The 27,783-nt window shown below is 38.1% G+C and overlaps 1 protein-coding gene across 12 annotated transcripts in view; it reads left to right on the forward strand.

The window, feature by feature from the left end:
- The window catches only part of NSD1 (nuclear receptor binding SET domain protein 1), a 159,719-nt gene that overhangs the window by 109,688 nt on the left and 22,248 nt on the right, over positions 1-27,783 (forward strand). For 11 of the 12 annotated variants that reach the window (XM_069476169.1, XM_069476173.1, XM_069476180.1 and 8 more), the window contains 7 exons: positions 1,952-2,070; positions 2,998-3,141; positions 6,270-6,393; positions 13,283-13,483; positions 16,244-16,423; positions 23,062-23,218; positions 24,655-24,860. In XM_069476169.1, coding sequence (XP_069332270.1) covers positions 1,952-2,070; positions 2,998-3,141; positions 6,270-6,393; positions 13,283-13,483; positions 16,244-16,423; positions 23,062-23,218; positions 24,655-24,860 — 1,131 coding nt within the window. Of the gene's footprint in view, positions 1-1,951; positions 2,071-2,997; positions 3,142-6,269; positions 6,394-13,282; positions 13,484-14,396; positions 14,490-16,243; positions 16,424-23,061; positions 23,219-24,654; positions 24,861-27,783 lie in introns of all 12 variants that reach the window. The other variant, XM_069476174.1, reaches the window with a different exon arrangement.

Raw genomic sequence — 27,783 nt, forward strand, 5'->3', positions numbered from 1 at the left:
TGGTCAATTAGAGTATGTTTGAAAGTAAAATGCTTACATTTGATTCTATTCCATTTTAGTTGTCTCATAAGGGCTTAGGAATCTTCCATATCATGTTAGAATGTGTCTCCTGGAATTTTTACTTGGTGATCTTGGTTCTATCCCCAGGAGGAATGGGAAGCTCTTCACTCAATAGCAGATATAATATTCATAGATACAGCATCTACTCTGCCAGTTCTTTGGGTAGGACTGTTACCTCTAATCCATCTAAAGCATTCCAAAGAGTTAGGATGGTGTCTATATTATCCCTGATTTATAGAAGAAACATGAAAATGATCAAGGTACAGGGTCAGGGACATATATACAGCCTTGGACAAATTAACTGCCACTGTACTGTCTGTCTTGTTATCCATCCCAGATTTTCTCCATGCCAGTTCTGTCGACCACTTTGTTCATTCATTTGCCAGTGCCATTTATTCTTTTATGTTGTTATTGACATATTATCCCAGATTTCAGTACACTGCACCAGATGTGGTCTGTTAGTAAAGAGTATCACGGGAAGGTTATATTTCATGTGGCCTTAAGATGTACACTAATTGTCATGTGACCCATGATTATTAAATTTTCTAATGTTTTGTAGCAATGCGTTAACTGTTGGCAGTTAAAATCCCATAGGTTGGTCAATTTGTTTGCTGGCTTTTAAAATAAACCACTTTCAAAATAATATAAGCTCTTTTCCCGTATTTTTATATTTCAGTTCTTTGTAAAACCTACAATGTAAACTTTATCTTTTGTAAATTTTGTCTATGTTTTTCCAGCTCCACAGGGCTGAACCTTTAGTAATAGGCTGTGAGCAACTTTGATAGCAGAGTTTCTCCATCTCAATTGGGCAGTCAAAAAAGAGATCACTGAAGCAGTCTTCTGAACTTCAGCCTTCATATATTGACACCTAGTGTAAATATCCTGGAATATTTTATGAAATACCACTTTAGATTTCTCTTGGTGTTTCTGTAACAAAGAGTTGAAATGTGGTAAATGGAAAATGGGGTTGGCGGACTAGAATTTTTTGTTCTTAATATGCCACATGAGACAGTGCATTCATTTTATGTTATTGGATATTCAGTGATATACCACCGGTACATGAATATCCTTTAAACCACTGGATGTCTTAGGGGATGTCTTCCTCCCCTTCTATAAGCCAGATCTTTTATATTTCAATTCTTCATCTTAATCCTTACATCACATAGTGATATGTCTTTTTTTTTTTAATTTAAAAAATTTTTATTGTAGAGACAGGATCTCACTCTGTCACCCAAGCTGGAATACAGCGGGGTATCATAGTTTGTTACCACCTCAAACTCCTGGGCTTAAGCAAACCACCAACCTCAGCTTTCCAAGAAACTGGGACTACAGGTGTGCACCACCATGCCCTTTTAATTTTTGTCAAAAAGTGTGTGTTTTTTTTTTTTTTTGGTTGGTTGGTTGTTTGTTTTGAGATGAGGTCTCACTATTGCCCAGGTTGGTCTGGTCTTGAACTCCTGGCCTCAAGCAATCCTCCTGCCTCAGCCTCCCAGTGATGTGTCTTTTTGTCTCTAATCTTGGAATTAGGGATTGGTATTTTTTCCTGACTAGTAAATGCATTCCTTCTTCATCTGTAGGATATTTAAGTTGTTTGAGGAACTAGAATGTGTGTCATTTTAGTCATTTAAATTGACATTGCTTTACTCTTTAATGTATACAAGGCACAATTTATATTTATGTAGTCATTCCTCCAACTAGTTATGTAGTCATGGGTAAGTCCCCTTTCTTTTTTCTGATATTTTCCTAATCTACACAGCTGGAGAGTTAAATGAGTTTTAAAGTTGGTTTTTACTCTAACATTTCATAATTCTATGAGGTCCCTTTATTTGCGCATAGAAGTTCTTGGATGTCTGTGGTTAGCCAGCAGGTAACATCTGTTTTCCTGTCACAGGCACTACCAAGATATTTGATAAACCAAGGAAGCGAAAACGTCAGAGACATACTACAGCCAAGGTGCAGTGTAAAAAAGCGAAAAATGACGACTCATCAAAAGAGACTCCACGCTCAGAGGTACTACTCAGTTCTTGGTCTTTTGACCTTCCAAAGATAAGCTACTTTTCACCGTAGAGGCCACGTTCCCCCTTTCCCTTGAGTTTACTTAAGATAGTATTCTATTGAAATGGCTAATTACTGTAAGTTATCTTGGAGAAAAAGGAGAGCCTAATCCTAGTAAAAATAAGTCAAAACACATACTGAACTGTGGGTATGGCCTTTTTAAAAGATCACTAAGTGTCAGATGAGATATATAACTATTTCATCATTAAGTAAACTTGTTCTAAAACCAGAGAGCACAGTATCAAATAACCATATGGTCTGAATGAACTTGAATATTGCCCTTTAAATGTTGAGACTGCTGCTATTAGGGGGAAAATTTCATTTGCCTGTTTCTTGAGATCATCATCTGCTTAATTTTTGGATAATGTTTGTAAACATTGGCTTTCAGGAAACAAAGATAGATTTCCTTGCAGAGCATCAGTGCAATCATTGATGCTTTCTCTGACTTTCCAATTCAGGTTAAAAGAGAATTAGTGTAAGTTAGGTCAGCATCACACGTTATGATGCAGAATGTTTCTTTCCAGGACAATTTGAATAGAATGCCCAAGGTGGGCATTATTTAGGAAACACTGATCTTGGAAGGACAAATAAATAATCAAATAAACTTAAGAATGTTTTCTCTCCCTTAGTGAAACCTTAAAATGGAACAGCTCAAAAAGTTCCAGTGGAACAGCCTCAGAGCAGTTAGTGGCAGGGCATGAGGCGCCCACTACCCGCCCAATCACAGCAGGGTTAGAACTAACATTGCATGCAGTCCGCCCGCGTGATTGGCTGAACATCTGTAAGTGCTTAATGGCTAGACAAATAGCAGCTCAGAGGGAGGGGGTCAGATGGAGGAGACATCAATAATACAGATTTCGGACATTATTTTTTCTCTGCAAGGGAGAACTAATGACACACAGGACGACTGGAAGCCCCAAGGAGACTATTGAGGAGGGTGTAGAACAAGACCATGGGATGCCTGCCTCTAAAAAAATGCAGGGTGAACGTGGTGGAGGAGCTGCACTCAAGGAGAATGTTTGCCAGGTAGAGGATGTCAGCCCACTTGTGTTTTCATTGCATGTTTATCTTTTAAAAGAGGTCCTCTCCATGTCTTGATGACCTTATCATGGTTAGATTAAAAATGATTTTGGATGATTCCAACGAAGTCACTTCCTTTAAAGATTTAACTCTTTTCTCTCCCCACGAAAAAAAACAAGGAAGACAAATAGCTTAGTGTTGATGAACCACCTGCCCTCATAGCTCATGAATGAGTATATGCCCTGAAACAGGTCTGAGATGGGAGTTGTGAATCTGGTTGCTTACTCAAACATAATTCTGTGCTTCTCGTGTTGTCGGTATTTTTGGGCTTCTAAGGGTGATTTTAGCTTTGAGATTTTTTTGGTCTTCTTTTGTTATTTTGCTTTAAAGTGGTGACTTTATCCAGAACATGTAGCTGCATAAAATAAAATGAAATGAGAAAAAAAAATAAAGTGGTGACTTTAGAAAATCTATCACCTATATTTTTAAATTTATTTAGTAAGTATTTATACAGTATTTACTATGTGTCAGGTATTGTTCCAAGCATTTCATGAATATTATATCATTTAGTCATCATAGCAATCTCATAAGGTAGAGTTCTATTATCGTCCCCATTTTGCAGATGAGGAAACTGAATTACAGAGAGGCTAAATAGATTGCTTATATCACACGGTGAGGCCTGGATTCACACCTCTGCAGTCTGGCTTTCACATTGTGTTGTATTGTCTTTCTGAGAAATGTGATTCCACTTTATTAGAGAACCTTCATCTGACTTTGGGAGTAGAGTCAATTGAATGAATGCTTTGGATATGTTCCCTTTTTATGGTCTTGATTTACCTATGTAAATTCTTAAAATTTGGCCTATAAAAACTTGGGGATGTTAGTTGTTTTTATTCTTTTTTAATTGAAACAACTAAAAAAATTAGCCCAGTCCCAGAAGATGTTATTGCGGCCTATATAATTTTATCCCAGTTTCTTGACTTTTCATTTTCACTTTTTTTTGTAAAGAATTGTTCATATTTCGACCAGCTCCCAGTGTTAATACTCAAAGACAGGTATGCTCATTTTGTAGTAAGTGAGACAAGTAGAGTGTGAATATATTTTACAAGCATTTTTTTCCAAAGAAAGGTTAAAGGTTGGTTGACCCTGTGGTCCTGGCTTATTTGGATCAGTCTTTGTGTCAATCTCTTGTCCTGGCACAATTTATTAATAGCATGTCCTTTCACTATCAAGTGTCCCAGTTTGAAAGGTAAATTATATGGCCATCGCAATTAAAGCGTTGTCAATAACATTTAATTAATTTCAGAAATTTATTCTTCAATTTATATTATAATTGAAATTTTCCTATTTAAGTGATAAATGTAAATTTGTTTACTGTATGTGAACACTTAAATCATTGGCACTCTGAATATACAAAGATAAATATATAACATTTATGGCATTTTTCAATTTTTATGTGTGAATAGTGGATAATAAAGAGTCTAATATTTGAGAATAGCTCATACTATGGGTAGATTAAGGCCCTGGGGTCCCCTCTCAATTTTGGGCTGCCTCTCTGGCCTTTCTTGCTAAAGCTTTTTTAAATTTCAACTTTGATGTTTTTAAGTGACCAAGACCTATTCTATTTCTCGAGTTCTTGAAGATAGAACTTGCTTAGTGACCTTTCCCCTTTCTTGCCTTACATAGTAAGTGTAAGGGCTTCAAAAACTTTTAGTATTTTTCTGCTAATTCAAGTCAGGGTGGTAGAGTGATAAAAAGTAATGCGTATTGGAATTTTGCCAAATTTTCATAAATCTTATAATGTTTTCATAGCGACAGATGCATATACTTAGACTGAGTTCTGCAAAGAGTGAAAAAAAATTAAAAAAGAAAAGAAAGGATGCACATCATTATTCCTAAGCCTCTGTCTTAAGTGATGCCCCGTCTTAGATGAAGATCATCTTAGAAAGGTGATCTTTCTCAGATGGTTCTAGATGTGTCTCAAAGGGCTGTTGAGACCTTGGTCTCTTTGGGACTGTTACGACCTACGCTGAGCTGGCCAGTATCTCTTGCTTGAACCACTGCACTGTCCTCCTGGTTTGTCTCTTTGCTCTGTTCTCACTTTCTACCCTTTCATTTTCCATGTAGTAGTCAGGGGGATCTTTTTAAAAATGAAAACCTGATTTTAGCCTTCTTTTGGCAAAGCTCTCCAATGGTACACCTTTGCAGTTAGAAAAGTATCTGCAACTACAGGGACCTGCCTCTTTCTCACCTCATTTTCTGCCACTTCTAATGTTTGGTTACTTTAGTCCAGTGACACTGGCTTTTCTTGTGATTCTCAAACATTGAAAAACAGGCAAACATAGGTTTTTTTCTATCAGTGGACTTTCCGTACTTGTTGCTTTCCTGGCCTTGCCTTCACATCTTCATGTGGCTGCCTTGTCACTGAGAGCTTACCTCAGAACCCAGTCTGAGAGGCCATCTCTAGTATCCCGATCCAAAGTTGCTATTTGAATTCTCTGCCTAGTACTTATGATTGTCTGACATCTCTCCTTTTTGTTTAATTGTTTAGTTGTGTCTTCTATCCCTAGAATATAAAAACCACAAGAACCAAGGACCTTGTGGTGCCTGGCATAGAGGAGGTAATAATTAAATATTAGTTCAGTGAGTGGTGGGATTTCTTGTTTCTGTTTCTGGTAAAACTACCTTTCTCTTCTCCTCTCCTCTCCCCTCCCCTCCCCTCCCCTCCCCTCTCCTCTCCTCTCCTCTCCTCTCCTCTCAAGACAGAGTCTTACTCTGTCACCCTGGCTAGAGTACAGTGGCATCATCATGGCTCACAGCAACCTCGAACTTCCTGGCCTTGAGGAATCCTCCTTTCTCAGCCTCCCGAGTAGCTGGGACTACAGACATGCACCACCACACTGGGATAGTTTTTCTTCTTTTTTGTAAAGACAGGGTCTCGCTCTTGCTCAGGCTGGTCTTGAATTCCTGGCCTCAAGTGATCCTCCCACCTTGACCTCTCAAAGTGCTAGGATTACAGGTGTGAGCCACCGCGCCCAACCCAGTTTTTAATCTTTCCTCTCACAAGAGCCTTCCACGTGAGATTTTAAAAAACCCTTTTTCTACAGGCAGATCTGTGTTCTTTCTCTTAACAGAACTGTGAGAAAGTGGGTGAGCTGCTGTTATGTGAGGCTCAATGCTGTGGGGCTTTCCACCTGGAGTGCCTTGGATTAACTGAGATGCCAAGAGGAAAATTTATCTGCAATGAATGTCGCACAGGTAAAGCAGATAAAAGAAAAAGTCTTCTTCCAAGGAATGCTTGACTTTTAAGTCTTTCTAGAAAAAAACTCATTGATTGGCTAAGCTGTTTTATAGCAACATTGGGCTAGTTACTATAGACACAGAAATGGTGCTTTGTTACCCTAACCCTCAAGAAAGCTGCCATGTGAATAATATCTGGATACCATAATACAGTACAAAATGTATTATATTGGAGATACATCCCGAGTGCAGTGTGAGCAGAGATGAGCTAGTGCCACAGAGGAAGATACCTGGTTTGGTTTTAAGAGAGAAATAGAAATTGTTGTGAGAAGGGGAAGGGTATAAGTTCCAATAATGAAAGCATATGAAATATTTGGAAAATAGGGAGTATAGGCCAGTGTATTTAGAGTCTAAGATATTTTAGTTAAGAGGCATCGGTCATGACTAGGAGGGCTTCTGTGTTACTGGTGATGTTTTATATTTTTTAAGTTGGCTAGTGATTACATGAGTGTGTTTACTTCATGATTATTCAGGCATTATATGCTTAGGATGTGTGCGCTTTACTGTGTGTGCATCAAACATTAATAAAAATGTTTACAGAAAAAGAAAATTCTTTGGAAAGTTATAACTTACAGATTGGGTCAGAAAATAGGAACAGTCAGTCCAGACCAGCCTGTAAGGCACCTCATAAGCTGTGCTGTGTTCTTTTTTTAAAGCATGATATGTAGATGTTACAGCATTTATGCAATGAAGAAATCAGGGCTGAAACTATAGATTTTACGCTCATAAGTCATTGAAGCAATGGGTGTGGATAATGTTGCCCAAAGAGACGCATCAGTGGAGTGAGAAGAGAGTCAATGACACTACGTGGGGATAACCCTCTTCTGAGGAGTTAACCGGAAGGCAAGGAGGACCTAGTCAATATCTGTCAAGCCGTGGGAGCGCGGGGTGTAATCAGTAGGGACAGATGTGGCAAAAATACTGAGGAGGTTCTGGAATGAAAAGAGGCCTTTGTGTTTGGCAATGAGAAAATGCTTCACTTTTCGCCAGAGGATGCTGCAGTAAACTAGATTGAAGGGTGAATGGATAGCAGTGTACATTAATTCTTTAAAAAGTTTGACTTCAGCAGAAAGGGCAGTAGCTAAAGAGAGAGGATTATTATAGGGTCAATAGGAAGATCATATATTGAGTGTTCGTAGGATGGAAGTTAAGAACCATTGTAGGCTGAGCGTGGTGGCTCACGCCTGTAATCCTAGCACTCTGGGAGGCCGAGGTGGGTGGATCGTTTGAGCTCAGGAGTTCGAGACCAGGCTGAGCAAGAGCGAGACTCCGTCTCTACTAAAAATAGAAAGAAATTAGCTGGACAACCAAAAATTTATAGAAAAAATTAGCCGGGCCTGGGGCCGCATGCCTGTAGTCCCAGCTACTCGGGAGGCTGAAGCAGTAGGATTGCTTGAGCCCAGGAGTTTGAAGTTACTGTGAGCTAGGCTGATGCCACGGCACTCTAGCCAGGGTGACAGAGCAGGACTCTGCCTCAAAAAAAAAAAAAAAAAAAAAAAGAACCAGTGTAGAGAAACACATTTCTGCCAAAGGAGAGGGAATAATGGTGGAGTATAGTCTTGGAGACGGGAGAGGATACTTTTGAAGAGATGAAAAGGTGGTAACAAGATGAGAATTTACTATGGAGTTGTGAGGGAGAAGACAGGAGCTAAAGCAGTTTTTTCTTGGCTTGGTGAGAATGATGGGAATGGTAGTTGTTTCTAACTTGAATGGTAGAGTATAGCTTTAGGGTGGGGAATGAGGTGGTAATGACTATAAATAGATAGCTGTGTCAGATTGAGGCCCCTATTGGTTCGGACAGTTATTTTATTTTCTTACAGCTACTTTCAGCAACTTGGGATCAAAAGTTGGAAGATGAGATCTGGGTTTATTTCACCTTCCCTTAGCTGGGCTTTCGATCTTTATGGGAAATAGTGCCGTGCAGCCCTGAAAATGAAATTTAGAAAAAATTTTTTTAGGTATATTAGTATTTCCGTTATCCTAATCCTAGAAAAGTCTTCTTGCCTTTTTTTTTGTACTAATAATTCAGTTTTGTCTTATTATCTTTATTATGATGTAATGCCCTGTGAACAGGTTTATCTAAGGTAAAGCAGTTTTTAACACATTGACTGCCATGTGTGTTGTATTTAACTCAGGCTAGTTTTGAACCTGGGGCCTCATGAAGCAAAACCCTGTAGTTTGGTTTGTGAAAATCTTAACTTGTTGTGATTTTCTTATTGTTACAACTAATATTGACAATTTAATCCTAAAAATGTGGATTGCGTTGCATTCTGTAACACATGCACAGAAAACAATAAAAAATAACACCTTATGAAAGATCATTTTGTTTTAATAAAATATGTGGCCCTGAGGAAAAATTTTTTTTTCTATTGTGGCAGTCAATGTGTTAAAAGAATCAATTTTATTGTTGATAATTTGCCCACTGTAAAATGCACCCATTTTAAGCATATGCATTGATAGGTTTTGATAATATGTATTCACCCAAGTAACCACAATCATAATGAAGGTTTTTTTTTTTTTTTGAGACAGAGTCTCGCTCTGTTGCCCGGGCTAGAGTGAGTGCCGTGGCGTCAGTCTAGCTCACAGCAACCTCAAACTCCTGGGCTTAAGCGATCCTACTGCCTCAGCCTCCCGAGTAGCTGGGACTACAGGCATGCACCACCATGCCCGGCCAATTTTTTGTATATATATATTTTAGTTGTCCATATAATTTCTTTCTATTTTTAGTAGAGACGGGGTCTCGCTCTTGCTCAGGCTGGTCTCGAACTCCTGACCTCGAGCGATCCACCCGCCTCGGCCTCCCAGAGTGCTAGGATTACAGGCGTGAGCCACCGCGCCCGGCCCATAATGAAGGTTTTGAACTTTTCTGTCACTCCACAGTGTTCTGTCATGATCAATACTAGACAATCCCCATTTCCAACTGCAGGCAACCAATGATCTGGTTTCTGTCACAACTGATTAGATTTATCATTTTTAGAGTTTCATGTAAATGAAGTAAAGCAGTATATAATCTTTTGTGTCTGGCTGAGTGTAATGTTTTTGAGACTCATCTATATTGTGTGTATCAATAGTTTATTCTCTTTCTTAAAACAGCTCTATTGAGGTTAATTGGCTGTATTTCAAGTATACAGTTTGTTATGTTTTGATATGTATATGTGCATACACCTGTGAAACCATCACTTAGAATAATTATTTTGAGATTCAACAATATTATTGCGATATTGATAGTTTATTTCTTTTTATTGCTCAGTAGTATTCCATTGCATAAATTTACTGCAGTTTGTTGATCCAAACTATTGGTGGGCATTTGGGGTCTTTCCAGTTCAGGCTATTATAAATAAAGCTGCTGAGAACATTCTAGTCTTTGTTTGAACACATTTTCTTTTCATTTGGGTAAATACCTAACGAGTAGAATGGCTAAATCATATGATAGGTATATGTTTGACTTTTTTTAGAAACTGCCAAGTTGTTTTCCAAATTAGTTGTGCCATTTTACATTCCCACTAACAATGTATGAGAGTTCTAATTCTTTCACATCTTTGCCAACACTTGGTATTCGTCTTTTAAATTTTAGTCACTTGATAGGTAGGTAGTGGTATCTCATTGTGGGGTGTTTTTTTTTTTTTTGAGCTGGAGTCTTGCTGTGTCACCTGGCTAGAGTGCCATGGCGTCAGCCTAGCTCACAGCAACCTCAAACTCCTGGGCTGAAGCGATTCTCTTGCCTCAGCCTCCTGAGTAGCTGGGATTACAGGCACACGACACGACACCCAGCTAATTTTTCTGTTTTTAGTAGAGACGGGGGTCTCGCTCTTGCTCAGGTTGATCTCAACTCCTGACCTCAAGCGATCCTCCCACCTCAGCCTCCCAGGGTGCTGGGATTACAGGCGTGAGCCACTGCATCTTAACTGCAGTTGTGATATCTCATTGTGGTTTTTATTTGCATTTCCCTAATGACTGATGATGTTGAACATCTTTTCATGTGCTTTGATGAAGTATCTGTCAAAATCTTTTTGTAAAAGTGGGTTATTTTCATATTGTTGAATTTTACAAGTTCTTTATATATTCTGGATACAAGTCCTTTATCAGATAGAAACCTTAAAAAATATTCTCCCAATCTATGGCTTGTTTTTTCATTATCTTTCTTTCTTTTCTTTTTAGACAGGGTCTCACTGTCTTGCTCAGCCTGATGCTCCTGCCTCAACTTCCCACCTGGCTAATTTTTTTTTTTTTTCCTTTTTTTTGTGGTAGTGACAGGGTCTCACTGTGTTGCTTAGGCTGGTCTTGATCCTGGCCTCGATCCTGGCCTCAAGTAGTCCTCCCGCCTCAGCCTCCCAAACTGCTAGGATTACAGATGTGAGCCACTATGCCTGGCCTCGGTTTTTTTACTGGTATTTTTGAAAGAGCAGAAGTTTTTAATTTTGATAAAGTCTGGTTTATAAATTTGTTCTTTTTATGGACTATGCTTTGGTGTCATATATAAGAAATCTTGTTTAAACCCAGTCTTACAAAGATTTTTCTTCTGAGAATTTTATAGTTTTAGGTTTCACATTTAGGTCTATGATCTATTTTCAGTTAATTTTTGCATATGACATGAAGTATAGAGACACTATTTTTTTTTTTTTTTTCTGAGACAGAGTCTCACTCTCTTGCCCAGGTTAGAGTGCCGTGGCGTCAGCCTAGCTTACAGCAACCTCAAACTCTTGGGTTCAAGCGGTCCTTCTGCCTTAGCCTCCGAGTAGCTGGGACTACAGGCATGCGCCACCATGCCTGGCTAATTTTTTTCTACATATATTTTTAGCTATCCAGATCATTTCTTTTTATTTTTAGTAGAGACGGGATCTCGCTCTTGCTCAGGCTGGTCTCGAACTCCTGACCTCAAGCAATCTTCCCACCTCAGCCTCCCAGAGTGCTAGGATTACAGGCGTGAACCACCGTGCCCAGCCAGAGACACTATTATATATATATTTTTTCCTGACCCACCCACTCTCTCACTCTCTGAGTCTTTTTATTTATTCATTCATTCATTTGTGTATTTTTGAGACTGAGTCTCTCTCTGACGCCCAGGCTAGAGTTCATCAGTGTCAGCCTCACCCACAGCAACCTCAGACTCCTGGGTCAAGGGATCCTCCTGTCTGAGCCTACCAAGTAGCTGGGACTACAGGCGAGCACCACGATGCCTGGCTAATTTTTTCTATTTTTAGTAAAGATGGGGTCTTGCTCTTGCTTAGGCTGGTCTCGAACTCCTGAGCTCAAGCAGTCCTCCTCCCTTGGCCTCCCAGAGTGTTAGGATTATAGGTGTGAGCCACCACTCCTGGCAGAGAAGTTAATATTTTTTAGAGTAGGAAAATTTTTTCCAGTTTCAGTAAAAATGAAGAGAGTAAGAAATTGTAGTCATTTTTTATTGCTTGTGCCTCACTCTGTTTTCCTGAAATAGGGTGACCATATCATTATTTAGATTGTTCCAGTTTAATAATGACTCCCAGTTATTCAGTATCAGGCTGAATTTCTTTCTTTACAAACACATATTTTAATATTTTTCCTAAAATTGTTGTTAGCTGGGTGATCTCAGTGTTTGTAGATGAGATGGGTAATTTGAATGAGCTCCTATTCTCAGCAAGTGCCTGCAGCAGGATTCCGCTTCAGATCTGTTTGCCTCTTAAGTCTAGGCTCTTTTCCATACATTGTATTGCATCTCAGAGAGAGGTGGAATACTTCTTTTTTAACTTTTTATCACAGAAATCTTCAGACATACACAGTGGTAGAAAGAACAATGTGAAGAATCTCTATATATTCATCACTTGGTTTCAGTACTTACCAACTTTCGGCCTCATTTTCCCTATATGTTTCAAAAGTTTTTCTTGCAGATACAGTTTTTTTTTTTTTTTTTTTTTGAGACAGAGTCTCACTCTTTTGCCCAGGCTAGAGTGAGTGCCGTGGCGTCAGCCTAGCTCACAGCAACCTCAAACTCCTGAGCTCAAGGGATCCTCCTGTCTCAGCCTCCCGACTAGCTGGGACTACAGGCATGTGCCACCATGCCCGGCTAATTTTTTCTATATATATATTTAGCTGTCTGTATAATTTCTTTCTATTTTTAGTAGAGATGGGGTCTCGCTCTTGCTCAGGCTGGTCTCGAACTCCTGAGCTCAAACGATCCGCCCACCTCGGCCTCCCAGAGTGCTAGGATTACAGGCGTGAGCCACCGCGCCCGGCCGCAGATACAGTTTTTAAAAATACATCCAATGTGTAAGAAGAGAATATGCAGCAACTTTTATATGTCATCTACCAGCCAGTAAATTTTTACATGTTCTCATTTGTCTCAAAGATATCTTTTTACAGTGTTTTGAATCAGGATCCCACTAAAGTCCCTGTACTGTATTTTTTAATATGTCTTTTCAATTTCTCTTATTATATAACAGTACTGCCCTGCTCACCATATTTTTAAATGCCATTTGTTTGTTGAAGCAATGGTCATTTCTCCTGTTAAATTTTCCACATTCCAGATTTATTTGGTTGCATCCTTGACGTGTCCCTTTAACTTGTTCCTCCATCCTCCATATTTCCTGTAAACCTGTGTATAGATCTAGAGACTGGATTAGATTTAGTGTCAGTTTTTTTCTTTGCGCAAGGATGCCTCAAAGACAATTGTACTTCCTGTTGTATCACATCAGCAAGCATATATTGTCAGATTGTTTATTTTTATGTGATATTGAGCAGTTCAGTAGTGGGTTCAGATGTTGTAAGCCTGATCAGTCCATTATAAAGTTTTCCACTAAGTTTCACCTAATAGTTTAGCATTGTGTAGATTCTTGAATTAGTATTAATTTGTTACCTTCTTTTGGTTTTTCAGGAATCCATACCTGTTTTGTATGTAAACAGAGTGGGGAAGATGTCAAAAGGTGCCTTCTGCCCTTGTGTGGAAAGTTTTACCATGAAGAGTGTGTCCAGAAGTACCCACCCACGGTCATGCAAAACAAGGGCTTCCGGTGCTCCCTCCACATCTGTATAACCTGCCATGCTGCTAATCCAGCCAGTGTTTCTGCATCAAAAGGTATGAATTTCTCCTGTAGACCAATCTAATTGTAGTACCTCAGTTTCATTGGCAACAGATATTTTCAAATGCAATCTGGTATGTCTCTTCATGGCCTCTTTTTAGTTTTTGTCAGTTAGAGAGAATGCCAGCATTATATGTGGAAGAGGAGAGGGAGTAATGGACTAGTTTAGCAGCCACCACATTGTGTTCTATGGAGCCCTGGTGTTAAGGGATAGTATTAAATATTTGGAATTAGAGATTTGGGTTGTTTTTTTTTGTTTGTTTGTTTTGTTTTGCTTTTTGTTGAGAGAGAGTCTCGCTCTGTTGCCCAGGCTAGAGTGCCATGGCATCCTCATAACTCACAGCAACCTCAAACTCCTGGGCTCAAGGGATCCTCCTGCCTGAGCCTCCCGAGTAGCTGGGATTTCCGGCATGCGCCAACATACCTGGCTAATTTTTTCTATTTTTTTTAGTTGCCCAGCTAATTTCTTTCTATTTTTAGTTGAGGCGGGGTCTCAGTCTTACTGAGGCTGGTCTTGAACTCCTGACCTCAAGTGATCCTCCCGCCTTGGCCTCCTTGAGTGCTAGGATTATAGGTGTGAGCCACCACACCTGGCCAAGATTTGGTTTGCAAAGGGGTTCTGCTGCATGTTCTCTTCCTCTGTATGATTAGAAGGCCAAAGTGTATTCTTCCCCTGTGGGTCCTTATATCTCTGGTTGACAGATGTGGTATCATTTGGAAATGCATACCAGGGCAGAATTAGGGGTTTTGTTTATTTGGAAACAGGGTCTATTACCTGGGCTAGACCGTAGCACACTTGCATCATCATAGTTCACCGCAACCTCAGACCTCTAACCCCAGCCTCCCAGGTAGCAGGGACTATGTGCACGCACCACCACGCCCAATTAATTTTTTAAAAATTTTTTGTAGAGACAGGTTCTCGCTGTGTTGTCCGGGCTGGTCTGAAACTCCTGGCCTCAAGTGATCCTCCTGCCTCAGCCTCCCTAAGTGCTGGAATTACAGGTGCGAGCCACTGTGCCCAGCCTGTTTTAATTTTTTCAATGGAAACTCCTGTTTTAGAAACTTACTTCTGCTTCACAGTTAGGTTGAGAGCTGGGTTTTCCAAAACTGTCTATGTTTATAGGTAAACTGAAGCTTTAACACTTCTTATTAGTAAAAATAAATAAATAAATAAAAGTAAAAGTCTTTTCTTTCTATTTAGTAATAGTAGGTCTCTTACTGATTTTTCTAAAAGCCAAATACTGTGTCTCTAGTAGTAAATGCTTGTGTGCCAAAAGAGTTCCAACTTTTCCCACAGAGGATTTGAGTGTGCAAAATTAAGCAGTGTTGACTTCTCTTTTCTTTTTTGTCTTTTTTTTTTTTTTTTTTTTTTTTTTTTAAGATAGAACCTCCAAAAAATATCTGTTGCCTGGGCTAGAGTACCAGTGGTGTGATCATAGCTCACAGCAGCCTCAAACTCCTTTGCTCAGATGATCCTCCTGCCTCAGCCTCCCAAGTGGTTGAGAGTATAGGCACATAGCCACCACACCTGGCCAATTATTTTATTTTGACTTTTCTTTTAATCAGATTGGCAGTACCTTTTGTAAAATGACTTCCTGGCCCTATAAGTCTCATCAGTCCTGAGTATAGTAATTTAAATTGCTGGCTCAAAATGGGGTTTTGCTGGGCATGGTGGCACCTGCCTCTAGTCAGCTACTCGTGAGACTAAAGGGGGAGGATTGCTTGATCCTAGGAGTTTGAGTTCAAGTTCAGTTTAGGCAATACAGTGCCCTGTGTCTTTAAAAAAGAAAAAATATTTGCAGTTTATCAGCTACCTTCTCCTTTATAATTGCTGTTACAGATTGCATTTAGGTGGTTTGGGAATCATTTTGAGTTGGTGAAGTATTTCAGGGAATGTATTTCATCAGGAATGGGCAGTAGGTGAACTGACCTGAGATGCTTTAACAATCACAGAATACTAGGCAGGCATTAGTGTCCTGTCGCCTCCCTCACATTTAGTCTGGGCTTTTCGTAGGAGTCAGGGCAGCGGTTTGGGTTGGGCTTTCCTTAATAAGGTAGGCTGGGCTGGGCACTGTGGCTCACGCCTGTAATCCTAGCACTCTCGGAGGCCGAGCTGGGAGGCTGGAGGATCGCTTGAGGCCAGGAGACCAGCCTGAGCAAGAGTGAGACCCTGTCCCTACAAAAAATAGAAAAATTAGCTGGGCGTGGTGGTGGCATGCCCCTGTAGTCCCAGCTACTCGGAAGGCTGAGGCAGGAGAGTTGCTTGAACCAGGAGTTTGAGGTTGCAGTGAGTTATGATAATACCACTGCACTCTAGCCCCAGCAACAGAGCGAGACTCTGTCTTAAAAAAAAAAAAAAAAAAAAAAGGCTCATTGACAATTCCAGGATCTGATTCCTTTCATAGACTTACTGCGTAACTCCTGTCTCAGCTTTTGTGGCAAATTGGGCATTTAAAATCCATCATCTGGCAGGGTGCCGTGGCTTTGGGAGATGGAGATGGGAGGATCGCTTGAGGCCAGGGGTTTGAGGTTACAGACAGTGAGCTATGATCACATCATTGCACTCCAGCCTGGGTGACAGCAAGACCCCATCTCTTTAAGAAAAAACAAAAATCCATCAATCATCCTAGTGTCCCTTCTATTTATGATATTTTCTGAATGCTAGCAAATAGACTTGATTAACTCACATTGTTTTTATATAATCTCTTTGTTTTTCTTTTGCTCTCCTCTTGTTTTCCTGCTTCTTATATATTTAGGTCGCCTCATGCGCTGTGTCCGCTGCCCTGTGGCATACCACGCCAATGACTTTTGCCTGGCTGCTGGGTCAAAGATCCTTGCATCTAATAGTATCATCTGTCCTAATCACTTTACCCCTAGGCGGGGTTGCCGAAATCATGAGCATGTTAATGTTAGCTGGTGTTTTGTGTGCTCAGAAGGTAAGAAATAACTTCTTGCTATATGAATAGTCTAAAAAGGAATTGATGAAGTGTTTTAATTGGAATAAGAATACTTTTCTTCGCATTGTCACTGGAGAAAATATTAGGAAATAATGTTCCAAATTAATGATAACAGCAGAACTTTTAAAACTTGGCTTTGTTGCCCAATAGGGAGAGATTTTATTTTTTTATTTTGAATAATGATTTTTAAAAAATCATAAACAATTGATGTAGTGAAAATAAAGAGCAGAGAAAGAAAAAAGTTTTCCTCAAATCTCACCAATTAATATTAAGTGGTATTACTCCAGACATTTATGCTGATGTTTATCTGTGAGCAGATAGAAGGGCAGATATCGGCTGGGTGCGGTGATTCATGCCTTTAATCCTGTTACTTTGAGAGGATCACTTGAGGCTACAAGTTCAAGACCAGCTTGAGCAACATAGTGAGACCCTATCTCTATCTAAAATAGAAAAATTAGGTGGGCATGGTGGTAGCATGTGCCTGTAGTTCTAACTGCTCTGGGAGGCTGAGGGCAGGAGGATTGCTTGAGCCCAGAAGCTTGAGGTTGCAGTGACTTTGATGATGCTGTTGTACCCTAGTCTGGGCAATAGATTGAGACTCTGTCTCAAGGCAGGTATCTAGAAAGAAACAATTCTAGAAAATGATATCATCATATAATTGTGGGTTTTTTTAAATGTTTCATTCATTTATTTATATTTTTACTGGATACAAGTGTAATTTTGTTACATGCATAAATTGTGTAGTGGTGAAGTCAGGGCTTTTAGGATATCCATCACTTAGTTGTGTGTGTGTGATTTTTAAAAATCAATTTTACATAAATTAAGAGGAAAAAACAACAAAAGTGAAGGAATTTATGAACTTTAGTTAAATCTTCATTATAAGGGATATTAGTTCTTAAAAGATTTTATAAGGTAGAGGAAAAACAAGTTTTATATCTTGATTATTTTTCAATTTATAACATAATTCTTTAGAGGGGAGAATCAATATTAGCCCTCTCACAATTTTCTTTCCTTTCTCTCCTTTACATCCGTCACAACCTGATTTATGCTAGTTAATGCTAAATGGATGGGTTAGGTACTCATCACCAATATGTTAACTTTGCTGCTTGCAGTTCTGAATTCCTGATTTCAGTTTTTCTCTTGGTTAGCTGAACTTTTGAGAAGAGCTCACAGGTGCTGTTATTCTCTGCTTGAGGCATCATTTGCCTCTGTGTTAGAAGGACATCTTCAGTGCCACAAAATGTTTATGTTACATGTTATTTTTCTAAGATTGCTTTGAACAATGCTCCACTATTTGCTGGTGGTGTTGGTGGCACCAGTTCTCTTTTCCAATTTCCTCATTCACTTTCTAATTGACCGAATTTTGCTGATTATTAGTATTTTGGCAACAATTTCCCTGATTTTTCTGGTTTTGGATATGTAAATGGGGCAGGTTATGAGTGTTCTAGTGGGACCGATTTTAAAAGACTCCATATATGTAATGGAATGAGTATCATATTTGGAATCTGAAAACCCAGGTTTGAATTCTGGCTGTGTCTTTGGGCAAATTGCTTTATCAAGGCTTTGAATGCCTTGGTTTGCCCATTTATAAAATGTGGGCTTCATACTTTATCAGATAGTCATATTATGATGATGTAAATTAAATGAAAATATGTGGTTAAAGCCCTAGCAAAGAAAATTAGGGTTTTTTTCTTTTTTTAGTTATTACTACTTTTATTACAGGGACCACTGCATCAAGGTCTTGCAATTGGGACAGGGGTTGGGCTCAACTCCCAGAAAATAAGTTTGGATGATTATTGGTCTTGTTTTTATTTTGTTTTGTTTTAAATTTTTTAGTCTACTTGGGACTGACTTTTTTTCACAGCCTGCCTTATTCTGTTTGATTTTTCTTCTAAAAACTTTCCTTATTGCTAATTTACCCTCTTTTCCCCAAGATGACTTCCCCCAAGAAAACAATATTCTTTTCTTTCTTCTTCCTTGAAATACAGATCACTGTGGAGATCTGTATCATCAGATGTAAGAATGTATGTCAGTAATTCTGTAAAAGGAGAATTTTCCTTACTTGTGATATATTGTTCTTTTCTAAGTTCTTTTCTATAGCCAGAGACTGGAGTCTAGTTAATTTCAGAAGTTAAGAAACTAAGGAAATCCAATGGAATCTGATGAATTGAGAAAATATTATATTCCTTTTGAGAAATTTGGATATACTAAATAGTGCTACAGCCAAAATGAAAATTTTGTTCCATGGCTGCTTTCTATATTTGAAGACTCAATTTAGACTTATTTTTTTTGGGGGGGGGAGGTGTTCTTAAGATTTATGTAACATGACAATTTAAGAAAAAAACCTACTTACTGGATGGAGTTTGCGTCAGGACATTAGTTTTTTGTTTGTTTAGTTTTTTGTTTTTTATTTTTTAAATTCTTTATCCCCCCCCCAAAAAAATCTTAACTCATTCTAGGACATTAGTTTTTATTCTCAAACTATGGTGCTAATATAGAAAAAATAAAATAGAGTATTCAGTGCAGTTATGTTGATGGGAAGTAACACTTTGGTGTAGGGATGTTTTAATGCAGAAAGAGGGTGGTGCTGATTTTTTTTAAAGATATATTAGCTATGTGATTGTTCTGTATAGAGTTTTATGCTATCATAAATTCTTTTTTGTTCTTCTAATATATACTCCTTAAACTCTCTTCTGATGAACCCTTAGGCCTATTTATCATTTTACCATTTTTTATGTCTTTTAAAGAAAGTTAAAGCCATGGCTTTTGTATTTAATACCATTTAAATACAACATTTTGTAGTTTTTAGAATAAAAATTAGGGGTCTGGGTACTAATGTACATTTTTAAAAAGTTTTCCATGTTTCTTGAATGTGGGAAGATGAAACAGTTTCTGAAAGGTTTTCACAGTAGAGGTGCCCATGTGAATGGCAGTCCTAATTTGTGAGATGCTTGGATGCTGAAAAGTTAGAATCCAGTAATGGATACTCAAAATAATAACTGAGTACCCAAGGGACCTGAAGTGTCGTCCATGGATCTTGGGGGAGAGGCCCAGAGACCCTTTCAGATGGTCTGTGAGATTAAAACTCTATTATGAAAAGATGTTACTTGCCTATTAATCTGTTAATACCAAGATGTTGTTTGCCTTTTTCCCTTTGTTGACATTTGCACAGATAGTGCAAAATCAGTGGTGGGTAAAACTGTTGGCATCTTATCACACATCAAGGCAGTGTATCATCACAAACATGGTGGTTTCACATAAGAATTTCCTTGATAAAGAAGTAAATTGTATTAATTTTATTAAATCTTGACCCTCAAGTGAACATTGTTTTACTATTTTGTGATGGTATGGGAAGTACACATAAAGCAGTTCTGTTGCATACTGGTGGTTGCCTTGAGTTAAAGCACCCATGCAACTGAGTTTGAAGAGTCAACTGAGAAATTATGGCTATTCATACTTGGAAAACTATTATGTACTACGTTAGGCCTAACAACATCCTGGTACTTACTGATGAGATCACGGTGGTATTAACAAATGTGATATTTTAATATTATGTAACAAGATAGGTCAACATTTGGAAGATCTGCATGACTCAGTGAATGAATATTTTTGATATAACAAATGTATGATGTTAAAAACTTGGTATTTATAAAAGATCCATTCAAAGTGCAAGACAGATCAGTGAATTGTAATGTAATAATATTAACAGTTAATGACAGTTTCAGTTTCCACATTGCAATTAAACTCTACATTATGGAGTTTTATTATGGTATCAAAGAAGGAATATACACAGTTGAACAGGCTATTAAAATACTCTTTTCCAACTATGTATCTTTGAGAGACTTGATTTTCTTCATATATGTCAACCAAATAACATATTGCAACAAATGCAATTTAAAATATTTGTAAAAATGTAAAAACACCTGTAATGCAAGCTATAATGCTTGGGTGGCTGAGGTAGGAGTATGACTTGAGCCCAGGAAGTTGAGTCTGCAGTCAGTGAGCTATGATCATGCCACTGTACTCCAACCTAGGTGATAGAGCGAGACCTCATCTCTAAAAAATATTTTTTAATTAAAAAAAGAAAAGTAAAACAGTGAGCTCTTATTAAAATTTTCTTTTTATTTCAGAAAAATGTATATTTTTTCATTAAAATGTTCTTTATGTTAACACAATGGATTTTTGTTATTTAAAATGAATTAATAGATATTTTAAAAATTTTTTAGTTTTAATTTCTTTTTGGCAAATATCTGTGTATATATATATCCCCCATAAACAAAAGCTGTTTGGGATTCTCTATAATTTGCAAGAGTATAAAGTTATCTTGAGACTAGAAAGCCCAAGAATTGCTGGTCCCACTAGATAAGATTATCCTGCTGTTAGAAGACAGGGAAGGAATAGTCTTAGGACTTTTTTTTTTTTTTTTTGCTTGTGTAAAGGAGAGAGAGAACTGAAAAGGTGATTATCAAGAGTATTAGTATAATAAAATAGTAAATTGCCAAACTGAATAGAGTTAAGCCCTAGAATTCAGCAATGTTTAAAATTTATTTTCCCTTGTTTTCCCTCTTTTACCAAGTGTCACTTTTTCATCTTTTTGGGTTTTTTGTTCATGCAGCTTTCCCTGTTCTGTCTCCCTGTCTTTCCCTCTCTCTCCTATACCTCTCCTTTACTACCACCAGACAGACCCTCCTGCCTCCTTCCGTCCTTCTACCCAGAGTAGTCCTGTTGATTTCTTCCCTCCTATTCTTCCTCGTCTCATGTCCCATTATGGTCTTCCCTGCAAAACTGATGGGCTTGCCACTCGTTCCCCTCACCTCTGCCTTTTGGCCTTTATTCTATCCAAGTTTCTTTTCATGTTATATTCCTCTTTGTAGGCCTGATTCAAATGCTTTTCTGTACATGAAATATTTCTCATATATCCTAAATGTCAACTTAGGAAGTTTTTTCCCCAAGATTATGTATGTAGACTGTGATATCAACCAAATTGTGACTCATGAGGTAACTAAGCATAGATAGGAATGTTGTAGAAGGTATTCTGCCACTGGGTCAGTTGAATTTATGTTACTTTACATTACTCTTAATGTCCCATTCTTAATTTATCTACAAAATGCACAAAAATAGTCAAGTATGGGTTTTAGGCTATGTAATTGTTCTTCAGACCTGTTTCCTAGCAGCAAATATTTTTCCAAATGAAATCTTACTCTGAATCTAAGCTCCAGTATACAATACAGATAAAAGATGAGCTTTTCCAATTGAAGCAGGAGTCAGATCTTAAGTACACACCCCTGACACCCCTGAAAACAAAACTCCAGCTCTTATTTTAAGAGCCTGCTATAGAGAATTATTGAGAAAGGGCAGAAATTACTGTGGGAAGAAATTGTATATGGAAATTGTCACAAAGGTATGTTTTTAGTAGGATTTTAAGAACTAAAAGAAGCAAGGTGAGAACAAGATGAACTCAGATATATACTTTGCTAAGTCTTTCTTTAATCCTCACTTTCTCTTCAGGATAAAACTTGGACTTACATGTTTGAATTTAGCATGTTTGAAGCATGCTCATTTCTGGCAGAAGACAGGGCTTATGTTGTATTCCTTAAATATGAATCTTTCTTCCCTGAAATACCTTATCTAATATGTGTAACAATGAGGGTTTCAGAATCAGTTATATAAATTATAGTCGCTTTGAGTACAAAATCTTTTAAGAAGTGGAAATTCATTGTCACTGTGATACATAATTAACCCAGTGTCTCAGAATTTGGATAAGGAGGAGAGAACTTACAGTGAAATTTTGGTAACAAACCAGATAAAAGTCACAGATAATACAGTTGTTGCAGATATCATTTATATCTTGAAATATCATTTATAGTCATTACTACTACCAGATCTTGTTATTTATGCATTACAAGGAAATATGTATATCTATATCTCTTGTTTTGCTCCAACATTTTGTTAATTGTATTTTAATATGGTCAGTGTCCTTTTTATCTTATATATGAAGTTTATTCATTTATAGATAGTATTCTGGATAAGGCCCATAGGTGTTACAAGGGTGCCAAACACTTTGCTTAGGGTGTAGAATCACATACATAGACAAGTGCCTTTCATTATAGAAAACACCTCACTATTGAGGAAATTATACACAGAAAGTGAATTCAACAAGGAAAGTGAATTCTTCAAGGTCATAGTGTCTTAGAGCTGGAATTCCAACCTGAATCTAACATCAGTTAAAGCTTGTCCTCTTTATACCGTGCTCATTGTGTGTCAATATTTTTTTTGATTAGTATGTTGTCTTCTAGTGAAGGAAATGAAAATGTATATATGTGTGTGGATGTATACATACATGAATTTTATAGTTTTGCTTCTGATCTCATTGCCTTAACATAATTTTGCTAGTAAGATCTCGTTTATTAACTGTGAATCTAACAATCCTTGGGATTGGGGTGGGAGTTTCAGGAACATTAGAGAGGGAATACTCTTGCAGAAAAGTCTTTCTGAATAACTAAATTACTAAGCCCTTTGCTGGGAGATAAATAATTGTTAGGAGCTGAGCAAAAACTGTTTCTTCTGGGTTCTTATCTGCCTTGTGGTCTGAGTGCCAGATTTTTTTATTCCCACAGGAGGCAGCCTTCTGTGCTGTGATTCTTGCCCTGCTGCTTTTCATCGTGAATGTCTGAACATCGATATCCCTGAAGGAAATTGGTATTGCAATGATTGTAAGGCAGGCAAAAAGCCGCACTACAGGGAGATTGTCTGGGTAAAAGTTGGACGATACAGGTAAGAGTGAAGCAGAATGGCACTCATTTTTTTTCACCATCCTGCTTCTTGGGAACTGTCAAAGTTTTTACCTTTTTATTTAATGATCTTCCTGATTAGTGATGGTACCTCTCCCTCTCGCCTCATTAATTTTTCCTCATAAACCACAAAACCTAACTTTCTGATTTGTAATCATAGAAATAATACATGTTCTCCGTAGAAAATTTATTAATGAAAATAAACCCATAATCTCACAAAAAAGATACATTGTTAACATTTCAGCAAATTTATTTGCAAACAGGCCAATATGCCCCCCGGCAAAATAATTGTCCTTATGGTTTATACCCAGTTTTGTACCTTTGCTTTTTAAAATTATTTTTATTAAATATAGAATGCACAAAGAACATAACATGCATGATTTTAAGGAATAACAAAAGGAACACCTATGTATGTACTTCCCAAAGGAAAAAAAAAACGTTGGTATTTTTGACTCTCCATGCCCCGATTCCATTCTCTCCCCACCCCCAAAGCTACCCACTGTACTTAATCTTCAGTTTTTTTTCCTTTGCCTTGCTGTAAAGGTTTACTATGTGTATAATGTTTTGTTTTGCATGTTTTAGATCTTTATATAAAGGAAATATTATTGACACATTTTCCTGCAACTTACTTTATTCATTCACTTTTATGCCCTGAGAGTCATCATAGTTAGCATAGTACTTTAGTTCATTCATAGTTCTCTGTTTTCCCATGCTCCTTTATATAATCACACAATGTTTTGTAGTTCCTTTGTTCATTTTCCTGTTTGAACTATTAACATTTTGTTGGCATTTCTTGGTTTACATACACAGGAGCTTCTCTAGGCCATTCTCCAGAGTAAAATAGATCGGTATGGGCTTCCAGCTCCAATAGTTGATGCCAAATTGTCTCCCTAAAATGGTTGTATTATACTAACTTACTTGCTTTTTTTTTCTTTCATTTCTTGGTATCATTTTTTAGTACTCCTAGTAATTTTCAATACTCCCAAGTAATTGAGTAATTGTAATTACTGAGTGTTTCCTTTTTAAAGACCAAATTGTCTTTCATTATATAGTGTACCATGGCTAACACTATCATTCCCTTGATTTAAAGTTTTTTATTCTTAAGGATAAATGCTTCATTGAACATTATTGTCATAAATCTTTTTCATATCTCCAATTAATTCCTTTTAATAGATTCTTTGAAGTGGGATAATTGAGTCTAAGGGAGCATATGCATGTTTGGCAGTGTGGACAGGTGTTTTCATGCTTCCAGCACACACTACTTGTTTGTGCTCTAGTTAGGTTGTAAGAATGCCCTGGGATGGACTTTTCATATGGGCAGACAGAAATTCCTATTCCATATTATCTATTTAAGTAGGTTATTTTCCTTGTGCCTTGCAGTCTCCTAGAGGTTTCTTCCCTTCTTTTTACCTCTCCCAGGTGGTGGCCAGCTGAGATTTGCCATCCTCGAGCTGTTCCTTCCAACATCGATAAGATGAGACATGATGTGGGCGAGTTCCCTGTCCTCTTCTTTGGGTCTAATGACTATCTGTGGACTCACCAGGCCCGAGTCTTCCCTTACATGGAAGGCGATGTGAGCAGCAAGGATAAGATGGGCAAAGGAGTAGATGGGACATATAAAAAAGGTAATTTTATCCTTTTTGTTTCTCAGGCCAACAACTACTCTGTTGCCTGAGTATCTGTTCTGTGTTAAAATTCACATATATTCCATTTAGCAGCTGTGGTCTGTCCTCTGGGGACGTTATGTGGCTGCAGGTACAGTATTTTGAAGGGAAGTTGACCCACAAAACTCATTATTTTTGAGCCAAACCTTTCCTTAATTGAAATTTCTTTGAGGGAGGTTTTTTGCCTTATCAGTTGTTTTATTATTATCTCATCAAGTAATGGAGTTCTGGAACTATTTTATAGAACAAACAATATAGTTTGCTAGGCAAGGGCTCACATCTCTAGTGAAGCCATGTTTGCTCCAAGGAGTTTAGTTTTGGTTTCTTTGTTTTTTTCTTTTTCCCCTTTTTTTGGTTTATTGGGAAGAAATAAAATTCACCAAAAATTACAGAGCAAAGTAGTGAAAGTCACAGCATAAATACTATATATGAAGAGAAATTTTTGTAAGCTGGTTTAGCAGTGAAGCTGTGTAGGGGTAGGAAGGTGTATCTTGTCTCAGCAGGACTAGTTTTACTACTTAACAGGTGGCTAAATCAGCTTTTTGAACTCTTGGTTTTCTCTTGCCATTTAATGGAGAGAGTTTGCTCTAAGAATTCAGTGGGATAATGAAAGTGAACCTGCAGAGTACATAACTGGTATCCCCTCTGTGATAGTTATTAGGTTGTTAAGTATGAAGTGTCCAACTAAGTGCTAAGTTTTGACAGTTGATACTTCTGACATTTCACTTTGACTCTTCTTTTTTTATGTTTAATGTGAAGGTACATCCTCAGTCTTTCAAATGCATGTTTTGGCTTGGGATTATCTTTAAATCACGCTTGAAATTCTTACTGGGGGGGATGGGGGGGAGGGGATGGGTGCATACCTACGTGATGAGTGAGATGAGCACTGTCTAGGGAATGGACACGCTTGAAGCTCAGACTCGGGGGGATGGGGGGAGGCATGGGCAATATATATAACCTGAACTTTTGTACCCCCATAATGAGCTGAAATTTAAAAAAAAAAAAAGGCCATTTTTGTGAAACTATGGGTAAGTCAAAAATTCATGTTATTTTCAAACGTGTTTTGGGGTCAAAACAATGCAGCGCAGACAGCCTAAAATAATGAAGTGTTTGGGAGGATGTGGCTAATGAAGGCACAGTATGGCGATGGTTTGAGAAATTCCGTTCTAGTGATTTTAATTGTGTAAATATGCCATGTGGGTGACACAAGACCAGGTTGGATAATGATGAGCTGAAAGCTGTAATGGAAGCGAATCTGTCTCAACCTATGCGTAAATTAGCAGCAAGGCTTGACATCACTATTCCAACAATATTGGAACATTTGAAACAAATTGGGAAGGTAAAGAAGCTGGAGAGAATGGGTACCACATGAATTAAACGAGCGTCAGAAGAGAAACTGTCTCAAAGCTTGCCTTTCTTTGCTGTCATGACATAAAGGCAAACCATTTCTATACTGTATTGTTATGTGTGATTGAAAAATGGATTCGTTTTTACAATCGCAGGTGTTTGGCACAATGGTTGGATAAAGATGAAGTGCCAAAACACAGTCCAAAACTGAATATTCATCATAAAAAGCTAATGGTGTCTTTTGGGTGGTTCAGTGCTGGTATTATCCACTACATCTTCATGAAACCTGGTCAGTCAATTACAAAGGATGTCTACTACAACCATTTGGATGAAATGATGAGGATGCTCGCAATTAAGCAGCCAAGATTGATCAATAGAGACAGGCCAATCCTCTTGCAAGACAACACTCCAGCCACGTGTCGAATACACACCACTGACGCCAGCTACAGAGGCTGGACTTGGAAACTCTCTGTCATCCACTGTATTCACCAGACTTTGTATCTACCAACTGACTACCACTTCTTCCAGGTTTTGGACCACTTCTTGCAAGGAAAAATATCCAATTCTCAACAAGCTGTGGAAACTGCCTTTTGTGATTTCATCTCCACTCATTCCCTAGGCTCTTTGGTGGCATAAATAAGCTATGGTTAAGATGGCAAAACTGTGTCGATAGTTTAGGTGAATACTTTAATTGTATTGCTTCTTGTTTGAGATATAATAAACACTTTTAATTCAAAATTGGACATTTCATGTTTAATGACCTAATACCTTCTTCCTCTAGCTGGCCTTTAAAAGGCAACATATCTTTTGCTGTTTGCATATATTTGGACATTCAAGTACAGACAGTCTAGTCTCCAGCTTACTATGGTTCAACTTAAGATTTTACAGTGATGGAAAGTGATAACATGTTCATCATGCTCTTCAACTTACCGTGGGATAATGTCCAGGAGTGTCTGTATAAAATTTTATCTACAGGGTGAGATGAAATGAGATTCTAAGGAGGTGCAACTTCCTGCGTAGGGAATGGGAGTGATGTCCATAGGGAATAAGGTCAATAAAACTTCGTTTGCCGTATGTTATTTTAGTGCATACTCACTTATTTGTCCTCTAGTTTTTGTGCAAAGATATATGGGCTCTCAGCACTATTACTAAGTCAGTAATGCATAGTACTAATATTATATGTTATCAGTACTAATATTATAGGAGCTTGGGTCTTGAGTTCTGTAATTTCAGAGGTTGGGGACCAAGTGACCAACATTTCTGCACAGAGCTGGCCACCATAGATGCTGGGAGAAAAGAGAGAGTGTAAATAAGATCTCAAGTCTAAGCCAGCTGAAGCTCTGGGATTCTGCCTCCACTAGGAGCTGTCCTTTGCCTTCTAGGAAAATATGTTTTTGTTTTGTGGAGATAGCATCTTGCTCTACTGCTCAGGCTGGAGTGCAGTGGTGTGATTGATCATAGCTCACTGCAGCCACGAATTCCTGGGCTCAAGTGATAGAAACACGTGTTTTTAAGGGGGGAATTGACATAGATACCA

Source organism: Eulemur rufifrons, chromosome 7 (assembly GCF_041146395.1).
Source record: "Eulemur rufifrons isolate Redbay chromosome 7, OSU_ERuf_1, whole genome shotgun sequence".
In the NCBI taxonomy this organism is placed as follows: Eukaryota; Metazoa; Chordata; class Mammalia; order Primates; family Lemuridae; genus Eulemur; species Eulemur rufifrons.